We start from the raw sequence: 16503 nt of genomic DNA, 5'->3' as shown, positions 1-16503 counted from the left end.
GTGTGTTTCGGGGATTTATGACAGATAACGGTGTAACAATGTCACTATTGATACATTTAAAATATATATATATTGAAACAGCAATTTCCTACTTGTATTTATAGGCCTATAACTTGCAAAAAAAAGCAATAAAGCATGTAAACACTGGGTGTTTTTAAACTCGGGACAAAATTTTGAATCTATTTAGCAGTTTTTTTCATTAGCTTTTGTAGATAAGTAAAAGATTTTTCAAGTAAAAGTCCAAAAACATGTTTTTTTTTTTTTTTTTTCACCATATTTCATTATTTTTTTTAAATACAATATATGACATAATATAAATACTGGTATGTAAAGAAAGCCCTTCTTGTCGTGAAAAAAACAATATATAACTTGTATGGGAACCGTAAATGAGAGAGCGGAAAATTACAGCTAAACACAAACACCACAAAAGTGTTAAAACTGCTCTGGTCCTTAACGTACAAACATCGCAAAAACAGGCCGGTCCTGAAGGGGTTAAAGGATCACTATAGGGTCAGGAACATAAACATGTATTCCTGACCCTATAGTGTTAACACCACCATCTAGCCCCCCTGGGCCCCCCATGCCTCCATAAATATAGCTAAATCTTACTGTATTCAAACCAGAAGCTGTAACTCTGCATGCTGTTTGCCTAAAAAAAAAAACAAGCAGTCTGTTGACATCATCAGAAGTGGTATCAAACAGGTGCACTATATACATAAACAATATGCAACAGTGCCAGTGCGTAGCGCTTAATAATAGTCACTTACTCCCCACCTGTTTTCTTTTAGGGGTATGTAAGGTATTCGGGTATTCTTTACTTTGAATGCAGTATGCTCCTCAAAAAAAGCAAAGAGAAAACAGGGAAAACTCGCCCTGGTGTTGAAATCCTTATGATAATTGTGTATAAAATCAAATAAAGGTGAAGATTGCTTCTCACCTGGATCAGAGCCTGTAACCTGGCTCTGAGTGTAATAGCCTGTGAGTCCTTTTAATGGGATGACTCCTTCCCTCTTTAGCAGGATAGAAGATGTACCAGGTGTATGTTAAACATTAAAACTTTTATTCTACAAATTGTTAAAATCTTAAAATACATACATAACACTGGTATCAGTCCAAAACGCGTTTCGCCGATTCCTCTCGGCTTTATCAATTGGTAACCTCTTCCTGCTTCCCTCTTGTTTAAATTGCCCACCTTTTGTCCGGATTGGAGGAAACCAACTCTATTCCAACCAATCCCGGACGTTTCTGTGGGGGAGTGTAGGGACCTCCGGCTGAAATAATTTATCCCTTATCAGTGACGTCAGCGCGCATGTGCGTGCGTTCATGCGTGTGACGTCACTTCCGGGAATCTGAAAGTACCGTATTCACCTCACTATTCTATGATATCTTTCTTCCGGGTCACGTGGGATTCAATGTCGTTTCCTGTGATGCGCAATCTTAGTCCGATTTTCTTAATCCTTCAAACTTCAAGCCCCCATTTTGTTAAAGGGCATAGTATTGGCAATGTTCATGTCCATATTATTGTCCATATTCTTTTCTATTATTGACACAATATGCTCACATTTGAGCATTATAAACAAAAAGAGAGCAAACTATTAGTAACTGATAAATACATATAAAAAGAGATCGTTGGTATTAGCCCCATTCAAGAACAGACCATAGAACATATATTAAATGGTTCTTATCATGATGATTTCTCACCACTAAGTATATTATGTCTATAATATTGGAAATAACATCAATATTAGACATATCTAAAAAAGGCAGAAAGTATACCTATTTTTTTCAAAGGATAAAATCCGTAAATCTATACAAAATATTTATTTTAAAATTATATTGAAAGATATTCTACAAAAAAATATTTTTACAAAAAATTTTTCAAAAGTACCTTCTTTAAAAAATGCTCTAAAAAATGTCTCCAAAAAATCTTATAAAAAGTGGCATATCTCGAAATCATCATTAAGACCATAAGGTAACATAGTGTTTAAATTAAAAATCCACTTCATCTCTGCTTGTCCAATTAATTTAATGGGATCACCGCCTCTCCAATTTCCGATTACTTTTTGAATTCCCATGAATTCCATTAGATGTGGATTACTGTTATGATAATTTTTAAAATGTAAAGATACACTATGTTTTAGAAACCCATTTCGGATGTTCCTAACATGTTCCTGAATTCTAGTATTGAGGCTTCTGGTCGTCCTTCCTATATATGCTAGCCCGCAGGGGCATGTAATCATATAGATTACCTTAGTTGAGTGACAAGTGATGACCTCTTTAATTTTAAACTTAGTGTTCTTCTCTTGTGGATGGCAAAAATTTCTCACTACTCTTCTGCCATTTTTAGAATTCTTACAGGCTCCACACATGCCACATCCATAAAAACCAGACTTTTCTTTAAAAAAATGATTTGTCAGTTTTCTTGACAGTATGTGGTTTTTGACTAAAGTGCTTTTAAGATTCGGTACACCTCTATATACTATATCTGGTGTGTCAGGGAGTATTTGATTTAGAGCTGGATCGTTCTTTAAAATTGGCCAATATTTATGTATGATCTTTTTGAGGCGTCTGCTGTTATGGTTAAAATCACAAATAAATTTTAATTCCTGTGGTTTTATGTTGTCTTTAGTGCCCTTATACTCTATTAATTTTAATCTATCCTTATTTTCTACTTCGTCGAGGGCTTTATTCAACAGGTCATCTGCGTACCCCTTTTCTTTAAAATCGTTAATTATTTTCTCTGATTGTTCGTAAAATTTGTGTTGGTCTGTACAGTTCCTTTTGACTCTAAGCAATTGTGCCTTGGGAGCGTTTAGTAGCCAAGGGGAGAAGTGACAACTATTCTCCCCTATATAACTGTTGACATCAACCTTCTTGAAATGGGTGCAAGTCTTTAGTACATTCTGTTCCACATAAATATTCAAGTCTAAAAATTCTACACTATTGTTGCTAAAATTGCTTGTAAGTTTAATGCCCCATTCGTTTGTATTCAAATGTCCTAAAAATGATGTCAGTGATGTCTCGTCTCCCTCCCAGATAAAAAATATGTCATCGATGTATCGGCGATAGGTCACGAGATTCGCATCCCATCTATGATCATTGTAGATAAATTCCTGTTCCCAATGCGACATGAATAGGTTTGCATAGCTTGGTGCGAATCTCGTGCCCATCGCCGTGCCACAAGTCTGTAGATAAAATTCTTCCCTGTACCAAAAATAGTTATTAGTTAAAATCCAGTTGATCCCTTCTATAATGAAGTCTATTTGTGTTTGTGGAAATTTTTTAGAATACTCCAAAAAGTGTCTTGTTGCATTGCATCCTCTCGTGTGGGAAATTATTGTATACAGAGAATTAACGTCTGCAGTAACAAGATAATAATTATCCTTCCATTTTATGTCTTTAATTATTTGAAGTATATTGATAGTGTCTTTTAGATAACTCGGGCAGGTGCAGACTATGGACTGTAGACATCTGTCAATGTACTGGGACAGTTTGCTGGAAATCGACCCTATCCCGGAGACTATTGGTCTACCGGGAGGTCTATCTTTGTTTTTATGTATCTTAGGTAGATAATAGAATACTGGAACTTTAGGGTACTGTACATTTAAAAATTTATATTCTTTCTGATTTAAAATATTTAGAGATTTTCCTTTTTCAATCAAATTGTTATAGCTTAATTTAATATCCTTCGTGGGGTTACTTTTTAAGATACGGTATGTATGTTGGTCACTCAACAATCTCTCTGCCTCTTTGATCAGAAGTGGTAGCCTGATCCAATCACAATGCTTCCCCATAGGATTGGCTAAGACTGACAAGGAGGCAGATCAGGGGCAGAACCAGCATGACTCAAACACAGCCCTGGCCAATCAGCATCTCCTCATAGCGATGAATTGAATCAATGAATCTCTATGAGGAAAGTTCAGTGTCTGCATGCAGAGGGAGGAGATACTAGATGTTTAGATGCATTTTAGGCAGCCATGACCCAGGAAGGATCTCTAACAGCCATCTGAGGAGTGACCAGTGAAGTTATCACTAGGCTGTAATGTAAACACTGCATTTTCTCTGAAAAGACAGTGTTTACAACAAAAACCCTGAAGGTAATGATTCTACTCACCAGAACAAATTCAATAAGCTGTTGTTCTGGTGACTATAGTGTCCCTTTAACCATGAAATGAAAACATTGCATTTCCTGCACAAAAAGCAATGTTTTCTGTTGCAGGGTAAACAGACAGGGTCAAGGCACCCACACCACTTCATTGAATACATGATTTTCTTGATGAAAGATTGGTTAACTAATCTACAAGAAAAAAAAAGCAAAATATTGTATGCATCAGGATGGTGTAACGCACCTGGCAATACTTCAGAAGAAATACACCTGACAACTCTTGAGTAGTTATTGCAATTAGATGAGATCTGCACTCCTACCTTGTGCCAAGGTGCTTTGCTGCGCAATATTTAACATTGTCAGACAACCTACAATTACCTAAGTTGCTACTCAATCTGTGCAATTGTAGCTCATTCTGTGTCTGAAAAGAAGCAAGATTATGTAATTGATGTCACCGATTTCATCCATCATGGTCTTCCATTGCCGCCGCTCCTCATGACTGCGCGTTTAAACTCTCTAACTTCTTCTGTAAAAGCTTAATGGATTTCTTGTCATTTTATGTAAAACACACCTATTTAAATGCATCATCCATCATTGTGATTTTCTTTCTTTCTTTTTTTTTTAAGTTGGTTGCTGACATAACTTTCTTCTGAAATTAGAGTGAATATATTTAACAAAATTAGAAAGGGTGTGGAAATGTATATATATTTATATTTAAAAAAAAATCATAAGCACATTTCATTAAAAATGAATGGGGAGTTTTTTAAAGCTGTCTTAGTTTAACCTTATTGACCTAATTTGAGCTAATGATTTTCAAAGTATGTTAATGCACAGCGACTAAACCTCATAGAATAATGTAGAAATATTAATTATTTATATTGTAGCAGTTCAGTTTCTTTGTGAATGCACAATTTCAGCTGCAATATATTACAGTGTATAAAGCTTTCCAAAAAAGCAAAAATAGAAGCACGCATTGCTCATTTATGTGAAAACACATAAGATACTATAATTTAATATATGTTGTTAATTTATATAAAATGTAATAGAAAAAAATAGAATTAGTTATATACAGTTTTGGGGGGTAGTGTTGAGCCATTAAAGGAGCACTCTAAGAACCATAAGCATTCTTCAGTTAGAGAGGTTATAATGTAAAAAGTCTCTAAACGCCATACTACCAGTTTGCGTCAAATCATTTTGGTTTGCTGTTGTCACGGCGCAGGGGATCTGTATAGACGTGGTCAGGCCTAATCAGTGCGGCCGTGCCGATACTTCAGATAAAAGTAAGTCCCTGATCGGCGTGGCTGCACATGAGCAGGGCGGTCGCGCCGAAAAGGGAAAACTTAACTTACCTGGATCGCAGTGGAGTGCCGCCCAATCCTCTGAGAAGACGGGTCCTCTCTGGTGCAGCATTCTAAGGGCCGCTGGCCTTTCTTACTGTTAAAGGGCGCACTGCCCACATTAAAGATGGTGCCGGCGTGCGTGTTATGTCAGTTTTGGGGTCAAAAGCCATGTACTAACCAATCACAGCACTGAGAGGCATATTTAAACCCTGTAATACCTTTTCTCAGTGCCCTGTCATGTTTTCCACTGGTTGGTTATCAGAGAGCGCGTTTTTGGTATATTCTTTGTTTTTTTACTTTGGCTTATGTTTTTTACTTTCCCTTCTTCTGGTATCCTGACCCTTAGCTAGTTTATTAGTATTGTCTCATTCTGTATCCCTGACCTTGGCTTGTTCTTTGACCATTCTCTTTTACGTTAAGTCCGGCCATTCTAAGGTCCGGTATACGTTGTTTGTGTTAATATAGTTTAGCGTGTTGGGTCACAGAGTAATCGTGACAGCTGTCTAATATTAGATGAGCTAATGCACATTCACTATTGAATTATTCTAATGACAGGCGAAAAAAAACTCTACAAGGTTTGCTATTACCACGTACCCAAAGGCTCATTTGAGTCAATGACATGTCGTGGTTATGGTGCTTAAAATGCCCCTTAATAGATATACACATTTATGACTGTATAAAGTGCATCACAATCTTCTTGTGAAAGCAATAGGATTATCCCTGGCATTCAAAAGTTCCATCATATAGCTTATATGTTTAATCTTTAAACGCAGTTTGGCACCATTTGTATATATTTTTATAGCTGCAGATTGGGTTAGTTTTATGCATAGTTTATTTATGTTTTGTTTGTTTAATTGGATTTTTATTTGTATTTTCAAAGTTGCATTACAGGACATAATTAGTTTTATACATAGTTAACCTCAGAGATGAGCAAGCCATTCCATAAATATATAGATATAATCTTTCAGAAACTGCAAAATATATTATCACATATCAACTTAAAAAAGTGTATTGTTTTTCCAGTTTTGAAACATCCACAACTCGTCTTGTACAGTGCGGCATCAGATCTCTTACCATGATTGTTGATAATTTCATTGGTATCCCAGCTTGCCTATATTTTTGAGTATTATATATATTGACCAAGCCTTTTGATTCAGCACCATCTACTTCCAAAGCTGTCTGAATAATAGCACCCCACTGTAATTTGCAAAAGAGTTGAATTGCTTGTGTAATGCTACAAAACATAATTCTTAGAATTATGATCGAGTTTTGATCGAGAATTAGTTAAAGTGACAACATAGGCATTCTGACCACTCCACTTCAATGAACGGAATGGGTGCCATGACCCTGTCGTTTTAACCTTGCACCTGTAAACATTGATGTTCTGCAGGGTTAAAATGCATCTAGTGACTGTCACTCTGCGACACTTACATTGGAATAGTAAAACTCATCCTTTTCAATTAGATGGTCTTATAGAGACCATCTGATTGGTACAGCGCAGTATTTTGTCACTCATGCGCACTAGTCTCCCAATGTTTTCCCATGGGAAAGCATTTGATTGATCCAAAACACCTACTCTAATGGTCTCAGCCAAAGAGGTGGAGTTTCCCCATGGAGTGAGGGCTGAGTAAGTAAAGGAAAGGAAAATTCACTCTTCCAACCTTCAAATGGTGGGGGGACACTACATTAGGTAGCAGGATACTGTAGAGTTAGGAATACATGTTTGACATATCAATCAGCGTAAATACACATTGAGTTATTGGAAGGTATACTTAGCTTAACTTACTTTTCATTTCATTAAATTGATTCAATCCCTGTTTCTTTGAATGGCGTGGTGGAATGTCCAATATCTAAGAATAATATTACTAGAAAGGATACAAAATCAACCAAAAGTTGCCTCATGCTGGCACTAGTAATGTGACTCTTCACTTGCACCTGACTTCCTTCCTGCAAAATGTGCACTTTGCATGTCAGCCTTCTTGGAGACACTCAAAGTGAACCCAAACATTGCTTTGTTGATCTAATGCATAAGCCCGCATCATTTGCATTGGAGTTGATGAAGATGCAGGTGCATTGATGGCACTAGAAGCTAATGTACCACTAGCCTGTATACTAACACTTGCTTGATTAATGCTAATGGAAATATTGATGGTGCCAGTACTGGTGATCAGAGCCAGACTGGGACAAAAAAATCAGCGCAGACAGTTAAATGTAGAGCAGCCCACTAGGAAAGGTGGAGCCAGAAAGTGTAATGTCATCACCAACGACAAGCACGCCCCTCATAAATAATTATATCAGTGTGATGCATCTCCAGAACATTCAGTGCACTCCAATGGAGCAAATGTACTGTTTTTGTTTCTGCACATCTCAAGTATGCCCTGCTTTTGCCAGTGACTTGCCTCTTGTGTCCCCAATAGTGAATACCAGAGGACAAAAGTAGAACAGGACTGTAAAAGTGTGCTGTGCATATGTAGGGTTGCTTGTGACATTGCTCTTTGTAGATGAGGCTGTTTGTTTTGTTGTGTGTGTGTAAAGGGCTCTGTTTGTGGAATACTATGTGTGGCTAGTAAAGTGTGTGTGTTTATAGAGCCTGCATAGTGTTTGCACCTAGGGGGTGTTGTGTGTGCATGTAGTGCAATTGGCCAAAATTTATTTCCATGTCTAAAATTCAGAGATATCATAATTTGGAGACACAATCAGACTTAAGTGTATATATCCTTCAATAATATGTGGTGTATCTGAGTTTATCCCAGATGTATACATTAATAAAACCCATAGTAATAAATTATGTGTATAAAGATATCCCAGAGCAATACTTATCACAGTAATATATTTTTTATGTATAATTATATTTCAGAGATCCAAAGCAATAAAACTCACAGTAATGTGAACTGTGTGTTGGACTATCACCAAAGCAGTGCATCTTACATTAGTGTAGTGTGCCTGAGTGTATCCCAATATTTCACAGTAATAAAACCCACAGTAATGCACAGGGTGTAGGAAGATAAGCCAAAGCTTCACAGAAGGAGTGTTGCTAGGTTACAAAATATGTGGGGACTGAGGTTTAATAAACATGTGATGCCCAAAGTCCCTCAGAAGACTCTTCTCTTTGGTATTTGCCATCCCTTGACACCTATTTACTCTCACTGGGTTCTCTTCCCAGGCTCCAGTGCTTAAAGCAGTAATTTCATTATTGATATTTTTTTAAAGATAGAATAAAACGTAACACTGGGATTTAATTGAGATTCCAATGTAATCAGATGGAATATTGTTTTACCACTAACTAAGGCAAAATGAAGGGCTTTAATAAGCTTCTGCTTTCTGTATATTTATATTTCTCATAAGCCTATAATATAACATTGCATAACATTGCACATGAAACAGGTCTTTGAGCACATTCCACAACATTTAAGGATCTTACTCAGAACCCTGATTTACATGTAGAAACACTCATACACAAATAAAGACGTGTAGAAATACTCATGAATAGACCGCCATTCATTAAAAGAAAAACACAAACGAACACAAGCGCAGACTGAAATATATCTATGCCGAGAAACATACATGCAAACGCAGCAAACTAAACACACTCATGTACAGACCAAAAAACATATACGCATTCAGGCACAGCAGAGAGACTCACAAAAAGACACAAAGAAACAGACAACCACACATACAAACTTATGTACAATCACATGTTCCACACTTCTGTGTGTGTCTCTCTCTCCATCTCCCCTCACTTTTATCTCTTATTGATTCTAAGTTTTGTGTTTTTACTTATCACAAGCCCACTTTTCTATCTCTCTAATTCTCTTTTCTGTGTTTTTGTGTCCTTAATCCTATCCCCCTTCCATGTTTGTGTCTATCTTTGTGTCACAACTCTTCTCCTACAACCTCTTTCTCCATTACTGATGTAGTGAGGCCAAGCAGCATGGTGGTAGAAGTGTCACTGCAATGTTTTATTTGTGTCTTAACAGTGTTGTTTTGACAAATCCGCATCAATTGGCAACAATTTAACATCAAGTTGTGATGTTTTCTAGGCTTAATATACGCAGTGCTACCAAGGTATACTTCATGGAAATTTAAAATGTTATTGAATGAGTAGTTGTGTAGATTATGGATGCCATTTACATTTTTTCCTCCTGGAAAAGAGGGTTGCATGAAGATGAGGGGACCAGATTTTGCACCATTCTACCCTGTCCTTTTGACACTGAATAATATTTGCATGGAAACTGTGAAGGAGTGTCTGAGATACCATAGTGAATACACAGGTAATGAGGAGGAATTAATCTGTCAGTGGTGATGGCTGAAAGGGTGGCATGAGATTTCAAAATGTTTTCATCTGGTTATGATGGAATGTAGATTCTTGATTGGCTAAGATGGCATTTGAATGCAGAGGGCTTGCTGTGAGTGGAGGCTGTATGGGAATGGTGAGAAGTGGGTGACAAATGTGGCATGGGAATGTGGAGGGTTAGTAATGTTCTCATATGAAGTGATGACTGGCAATAGTGATATGGGAATGTAGAGGAATGGCTATGGTGGAATGAGATGTAAAAATGAGAAGGGCTTACTGGCAAGAGTGGCATGAGATGAGAGAGTGGTGTGGGCTTACTGGTAATGGCAGCATGGGACTGGGGAGCTTAGCTATGGTGGCATTAAATTGGGCAATAGGGACAACTTTAAGTCAAAGGTGACATAGGAATAAGGGTTGGTAATGTTGGTTGGCGTATGGAGGCATATAAAAAAAGGACTAGCTGGCTAAGGTGGCATGTATTGTTGGTATGCAGAAGGTTGATTATGGTTGTATGAGAAGAGGAATGTGGAGAGATGGCTGGCATCATCATTTCAATGCAAACAAGATAAACTGAGGCACTAATAAAGAAATCTAAAGTGTTAAAATTGCTTTGCATTCTGAAACATAACTATAGTCTCAATAAAATAATGATGTTTGCACATATTTGAACCATACATTTATCACATGGAAAACATTTGCAAAAAGTAGAGCACAAGTCACTACTAAAGTTTGTGCACCCCACTATACATATATATTTTGACACCCATATTATAGAGGGTGGGTCAAAATTAAGAATAGAATGTGACAAATAAAAAAAAAATGTGTTAGTATTTGAATTGTTTTGGTTTCAGGTACATATTAGAACTGTGTCTTGGGAGAATCATGATGGATAATTTCATAAAGGAACAATGAAAAAAATAGTGGAATTTAATTTCAAAATGGCAGGTTACTGGTGTGAGTTATTGTGATATGATTGACATTTTTTGGATGGAAAGTCATCTTGACATGTGGTTTCAACAGAATGGGGCTACTGCCCATACAGCCATGGACCTCCTGAGACAGCTGTTCAGCGAGCTGATATTTTCAAGAAGTTCCCAGATAAATTGTTCGCCTATCAAGTCTGGTTTACTTCTTGTGGGTATATTTGAAAGAGTGGTTGTATGTAAACAAACTACATATACTTGAGCAGCTCAAGCAAAATATCTGTGCAGAAATTCGAATGCTAGAACCTCAAACATTAATTACTGTTATGAGCAATGCAATCAAAACATTCCCATTTTGCGAGGCAGCAAATAGGGCTCATTTAAAAGATGTCATCCTCCATAACTAGTCAAAAACAATATCCACATGCTAAGAATTCACTGTATGTAATATCATTGAAATTGGTTAATTAATAAAAAAAGTTATAGATTCCTCGAACCCTACTCTGAATTTTGGTTCACCCTGTATAATGCAAGTGTTATATATATATTACTGCAAAGGTGCCATGGACATTGCCATCTTATATTTGTTATCTTATAATTGTTTACAATGTTATATAATATGATTATTAAAATCTCTCTCTCTATATATATATATATACATATATATACCTTGTTACCTTTTATCCTACCTTACCCTTCCAACCTTTCCCCTAACCGCACTTCCCCAGCTGTCCAATGCTCATTTGCACCCACTATAGCAGAAGAGGTTTCTGCTCTGCTCTGCTACGTTCCTCCCGCCCCACCCCCTGTTCCCTTGATCCTATTCCCTCGTATCTCATCCGCACTTTGTTTACTTCTCTTGCTCTGCCTTTTACTAAACTTTTCAATCTCTCCCTCTTCTCTGGCACATTTCCTCTACCTGTCAAACATGCAATCGTAACCCCGATCCTGAAAAAACCCAACCGTGACCCTAATTTCCAGTCCAACTACTGCCCTATCTCTGCCATTTGTCTCCAAGATCTTTGAGAGAGTTGTGTATGCGAGATTGACAGACTTCCTTGAATCCAACTCTTTGCTTGACCCGCTTTAATCTGGATTTTGCACTTGTCACTCTGTTGAAACAGCTGTGACCAAAGTATTCAATGATCTTATCACTGCAAAATCCCACGGCCATTACTCTATACTAATTCTCCTCGACCATCCTGCTGCTTGTGACACTGTTGATCATCAACAGCTTCTTCTCATCCTCCGTAATCTCGGTCTACGAGATACCACTCTCTCCTGGTGCTCTTTCTACCTCTCCAAGCACTCATTCAGTGTTTCTTTCTCGGGCTCTGCCTCTTCTCCCCAATCCCTCTGTGTTGGTGTTTCCCAAGGGTCTGTCCTTCTTCCCCTATTGTTCTTAATCTACACTGCCTCCCTTGGTAAACTCATCAGCTCCTTTGGCTTCCGGTATTATTTCTATGCGGATTACACGCAAATTTATTTGTCCTCCCCTGATTTCTCACCACCCTCTTGACACATGTCTCTGACTGCTATTTCCAACTGGATGGTGGCTTATTTTCTTAAACTGAACCTGTCCAAAACAGAACTTTTGGTCTTTCCTCCCTCAAGTGTTGCTACTCCCTTGTCTGTATCCCTCCAAGTCAATGGCGCCACCATCCACTTTACCTCTAAGGTTCACTGCCTAGGTGTTCTCTTCAACTCCGACCTCTCCTTCACCCCTCATGCCCAAATAATCACCAAATCCTGCCACATCCACCTCAAAAATATTGCATGCATCCGACCCTATTTAAGTTGCTTGTCCGTGCCACTGTCCTCTCTCGCCTTGACTACTGTAATCTGCTTCTCAGTGGTCTTATGTGTTCCCAACTTGCCCCGTTACAGTGTATAATGAATGCGGGGGTGAGGCTCATCTTCCTGTCCGCCCGCACCCCCACGCCTCTCCCCTTTGTAAGTCCCTACATTGGCTTCCCATAAGATATAGGACTCCATTTAAGATCCTGATACTTGCTTACAAATCTCTACACAATGATGCTCCAACCTACTTGTGGACAGCTTTCCCACCCTGCACCTTGATTCCTCTCCTGAAACAGTCATCAAAACAAAACACTAAGCCCTCAATGAACACTATCCTAGCAACCTACTTTTCTACCCTACTCTTACCTTTTATGTCACATTACCCCACTCCCTCTAGCATGTAAGCTCATTGAACAGGGCCCTCAATTCATCTGTCCCTGTGTGTCCAAATCATCTGGTTACAAATACTTGTCTGTTAGTCCACAGCGCTACGGAACTTGTTTGTGCTTTAGGAATAATAATATACCAGAGATACTTGTAAGACTTTTTGTATACATTTTTTTTTTAAGCCAGATTAAGCACTTTTAGATCATGCACTTAAAGTTCAAAATGAATTTTCCTGAAAGGATTGTATAATGAGGTGATAAACAATCTCTCCAAGCTTCTGCGACTGAGAGGGTCAATCCTTTTTGTAATATTGTTTCATAGTTTGAAATTATCATGTGATTAATTTTTGTACTGCTTATTGGCTGTTCTGTTTTATCACATGCAAATCTATTTTTAATTTTTTGTTCAATTTCTTTTTATTGTCATTCACGTCGCGTACAGATGACAAACATAGGTGCTGAAAAGTTCATACATGTAAGCAGTATGTTTGATACACACATTGTGCATGTCAGGTTACATGAATCAATATATAAAGTAAAGTACAGTACATTGAGCTTTACAGTTTGACAGTGACTGTGCATGAATCTACTTGAAAAAAGACCAGTTGGTGTAGGAATATTGTCATGGATTGAATCACTCAATAAACCACTAAATCGCACATGGAATGCTGAGGATTCAGTTATCTGTTGCGGTTGATCAAAGGCAAAGAAAGTCCAGCATCCAGACTTCCACCAGAATGATCAACCATGTTACAGCAAGTACTGGGAAAGGGAAGATGAATTTAGTTGTGAGGGCTCGCCATGCAAAAGGACCCCACAAAGTTCAACAGGCCAGTTGAGGGATGCCTCATAATGCCCCGACTGGTCTGTAATTACACACGTGGACCCCTCGTCTCAGTATCTTGGTCCAGGGCTAAGTAATAATAATATGAAATACTTAGTAATATTGTTGATACAGCACTCACTTTTTAAAAATACATCTGTAAGTTTATACATTATGTAGTAGGGTCAATTCCTACTATTTTACCCTCAGTGATGCCAAGGTTGTTAAATATTGTCCAAAATCGGTTAACACATATATTCTTAAACATTACTTTCCTATTAGTAAACCTCTGTTAATAGTTTTGCAATCTAGCAAAGGTAATTATATATTTTACATTATTGCCATTTTAAGTTTACGTTTGATGTTTACAATCTAAACTTTCACACGTAATGGGTTTTTGTAATGGGTTTTTATTTCACAATTCATTTAGATGTAAAGTGCCATCTTACCTCAGAAAACCTTTGTATGTCTTGTGTTAAGGTCCCCACTCTCTGCCACTTAAAGTGTCTGAGGAATTTCACTATTGCTGGATTAACGGCATTATCTGATGGAACAGTCCTGAAGAAATATGGATATTTTTTCTTATCAGCTAAAACGGGTGTTGTTGCTGCAAAGGAGAGCTAGAAGGAAAGAAAAAAAGAAGCAGGAATTTAAAAATAATATTTTTGATTAAAAATACATTATTAATTTTTATTTTATTTGTTTTCCTTTTATTTTATTTTTTTACAGACAAGCCTTGAAGGAGTTTTGTAAAATGGTTGATATTTATTCACACATAAACATTTTTGAAATAATATATTTTTACAAACATAAGGATGTGATATCATATGAGATCGGACTATAATTAAGTAAAGCTATTGAAGAGACAAGGAGGTCTGGCTATATACTGACGTGTTTATAGTCAGGCACATTATTGAAAATATCCTCCAATCAGCATATATTGCAGTTAACTCACATAATACTTCTACAAAAAAAACACATCAATATTAACAATATAATGGAACAAGCTTTAAGTGCACAAGTCCATAGGACATATATTAAATAAGGAATCTGCTGGTCCATCATTGCATCATGCAAAGTGGTGTGGAGGAGACAAGAAGAAAAAAACCAAACAGCACAGGTGTCAGGGATTGTGTGGCAGAGTTTGAATTATTATTTAAAGAATAAAAGCCTATACCTCCTCTGGTTAGATCTGATTACAGGAATAGATCATAAAAGATTTGTGATAGTATGAGTGCTAACACAAAACAAAACTCGTGGTTACTAGAATGAGTAAGCTTGGGAATCCAAAGAATAAATTCCAGAAATAAACTAAGTAGTTTCATATGCAGTATGCATATTAGAGTCAGGGCAGATGTTATGGAATTGTAATCAGGTAGAGAGAGCTACGAAAGCTGGAACAGAAATATAGCTGAAGATGCGATGGAAAATGGACTCAGGTGCGGAGAATTCAACTTAACAATTTGAATAGGCATGAAACAGGTGAAAGAGCAGGGTATCCATAAAGGGTCTGAGTAGGTTTAGGAAAGGAGGCTGCTAGGAAGGCTGCAGCAGGCATATGAACAAATTCAGAATTTAGGGGCAGGATTATAGGGGCAAGGGCTACTAATTACTTTGAGATGTTTTTCGGGGGTTACTGTAATAGTATATGAGCAATATTGAAAACCAATGAGTTACTTATGAGAAATGTATCCTTATATCATTATGTTAAATTGGTAGATGATGATGTGTGCTCAAGGACCAAGAGGACACTGAAATGCAGACCCCTTGGTAGACAGTTACCATTCCCTCGTTACCAAGCAACTATGACAAGAATGTTTATAAATAACCTATTAGCAGGGGCTTAGTCCTTTGCTCCCTTATTCCAGTGCTCCACGTGGGGTGGAGTAGGGGCTTAATCTATCCTTATTCCAAAGATTATTGCCTTGACCAAAAACATTAGAGTCAGGGTTTTCCTCAAACCCCTGCTAACTATAGGTGATTTACACTGTGCATCCCTTATAGTTTTATGGAGTGTAGACAGCCGTTTTCCCTGCTCCCACCCTCAGCCTCTGTATGATGAGGTGGAGACAGTAAACTTATTAATTAAATAATTAATTATGTAATGTATACATATGTTTTCTGAACCACAAAACAACATTCATAATGTTCCTACAAAAAAAGATTTCCTATATCCTGCTTCAGTAGGGTATAGGATGTTAATTAGATGTGACAAAAGCTCCACACCATTACCCTAACACCTACAAATGGTGTTTCTCTACATCTTTTGATATTTTATAAATTGTTCAGATTATTCTATATTCCTCCCTGATGTCAGATCTTTCAACATCATGGAAAACTACTCATATTTACATTGTTACATTGTAATAAAGAATAAGAAAAGAAAGTCCATCAAGTTCAGCCTTCCACAAATCTGTATTACTGCTGACCCAACAGAAGGAAAAAGTTTGTATTGATTTCCAATTTTGTCACTAATTGTGAAAAGATTCCTACTTAGTTCCAAAGTGGCAATACGATTTCCACTTGGATGGACAAGCTATTAACCCGCATATGAACATATTATATGCTTGTATATTCTCTTTTTTGAAGAAAAGCTTACTGCAGTTGTTAAACAAAATGTACATAGTCTGATAACTTATTTAGACAAATAATTCCACATCTGTATATTTTTTTTCTCTAAAGTATCCTTTCCTCTTTCGTAGGCAAAATCTCCTCTTCTGAAGTCCAAGTGTGTGACCTCTTCTTTTTTACACAGTCCTTGAGCAGACTAACAGAGAGCTGCTCCTCTTACTCCAACCATCATGCCAGTATACTTAAGAATCGGTATTATGT

The 16503-nt window shown here is 37.3% G+C and overlaps 1 protein-coding gene across 2 annotated transcripts in view; it reads right to left on the bottom strand.

The window, feature by feature from the left end:
• Nucleotides 1–16503, bottom strand: part of GABBR2 (gamma-aminobutyric acid type B receptor subunit 2) — a 630870-nt gene that overhangs the window by 304847 nt on the left and 309520 nt on the right. For both annotated transcript variants that reach the window (XM_063451858.1, XM_063451859.1), the window contains exon 3: nt 14121–14291. In XM_063451858.1, coding sequence (XP_063307928.1) covers nt 14121–14291 — 171 coding nt within the window. The remainder of the gene's footprint in view (nt 1–14120; nt 14292–16503) is intronic.

Source organism: Pelobates fuscus, chromosome 4 (genome assembly GCF_036172605.1).
Source record: "Pelobates fuscus isolate aPelFus1 chromosome 4, aPelFus1.pri, whole genome shotgun sequence".
Lineage (NCBI taxonomy): Eukaryota > Metazoa > Chordata > Amphibia > Anura > Pelobatidae > Pelobates > Pelobates fuscus.
This window is presented reverse-complemented; position numbering and strand designations above follow the sequence as displayed.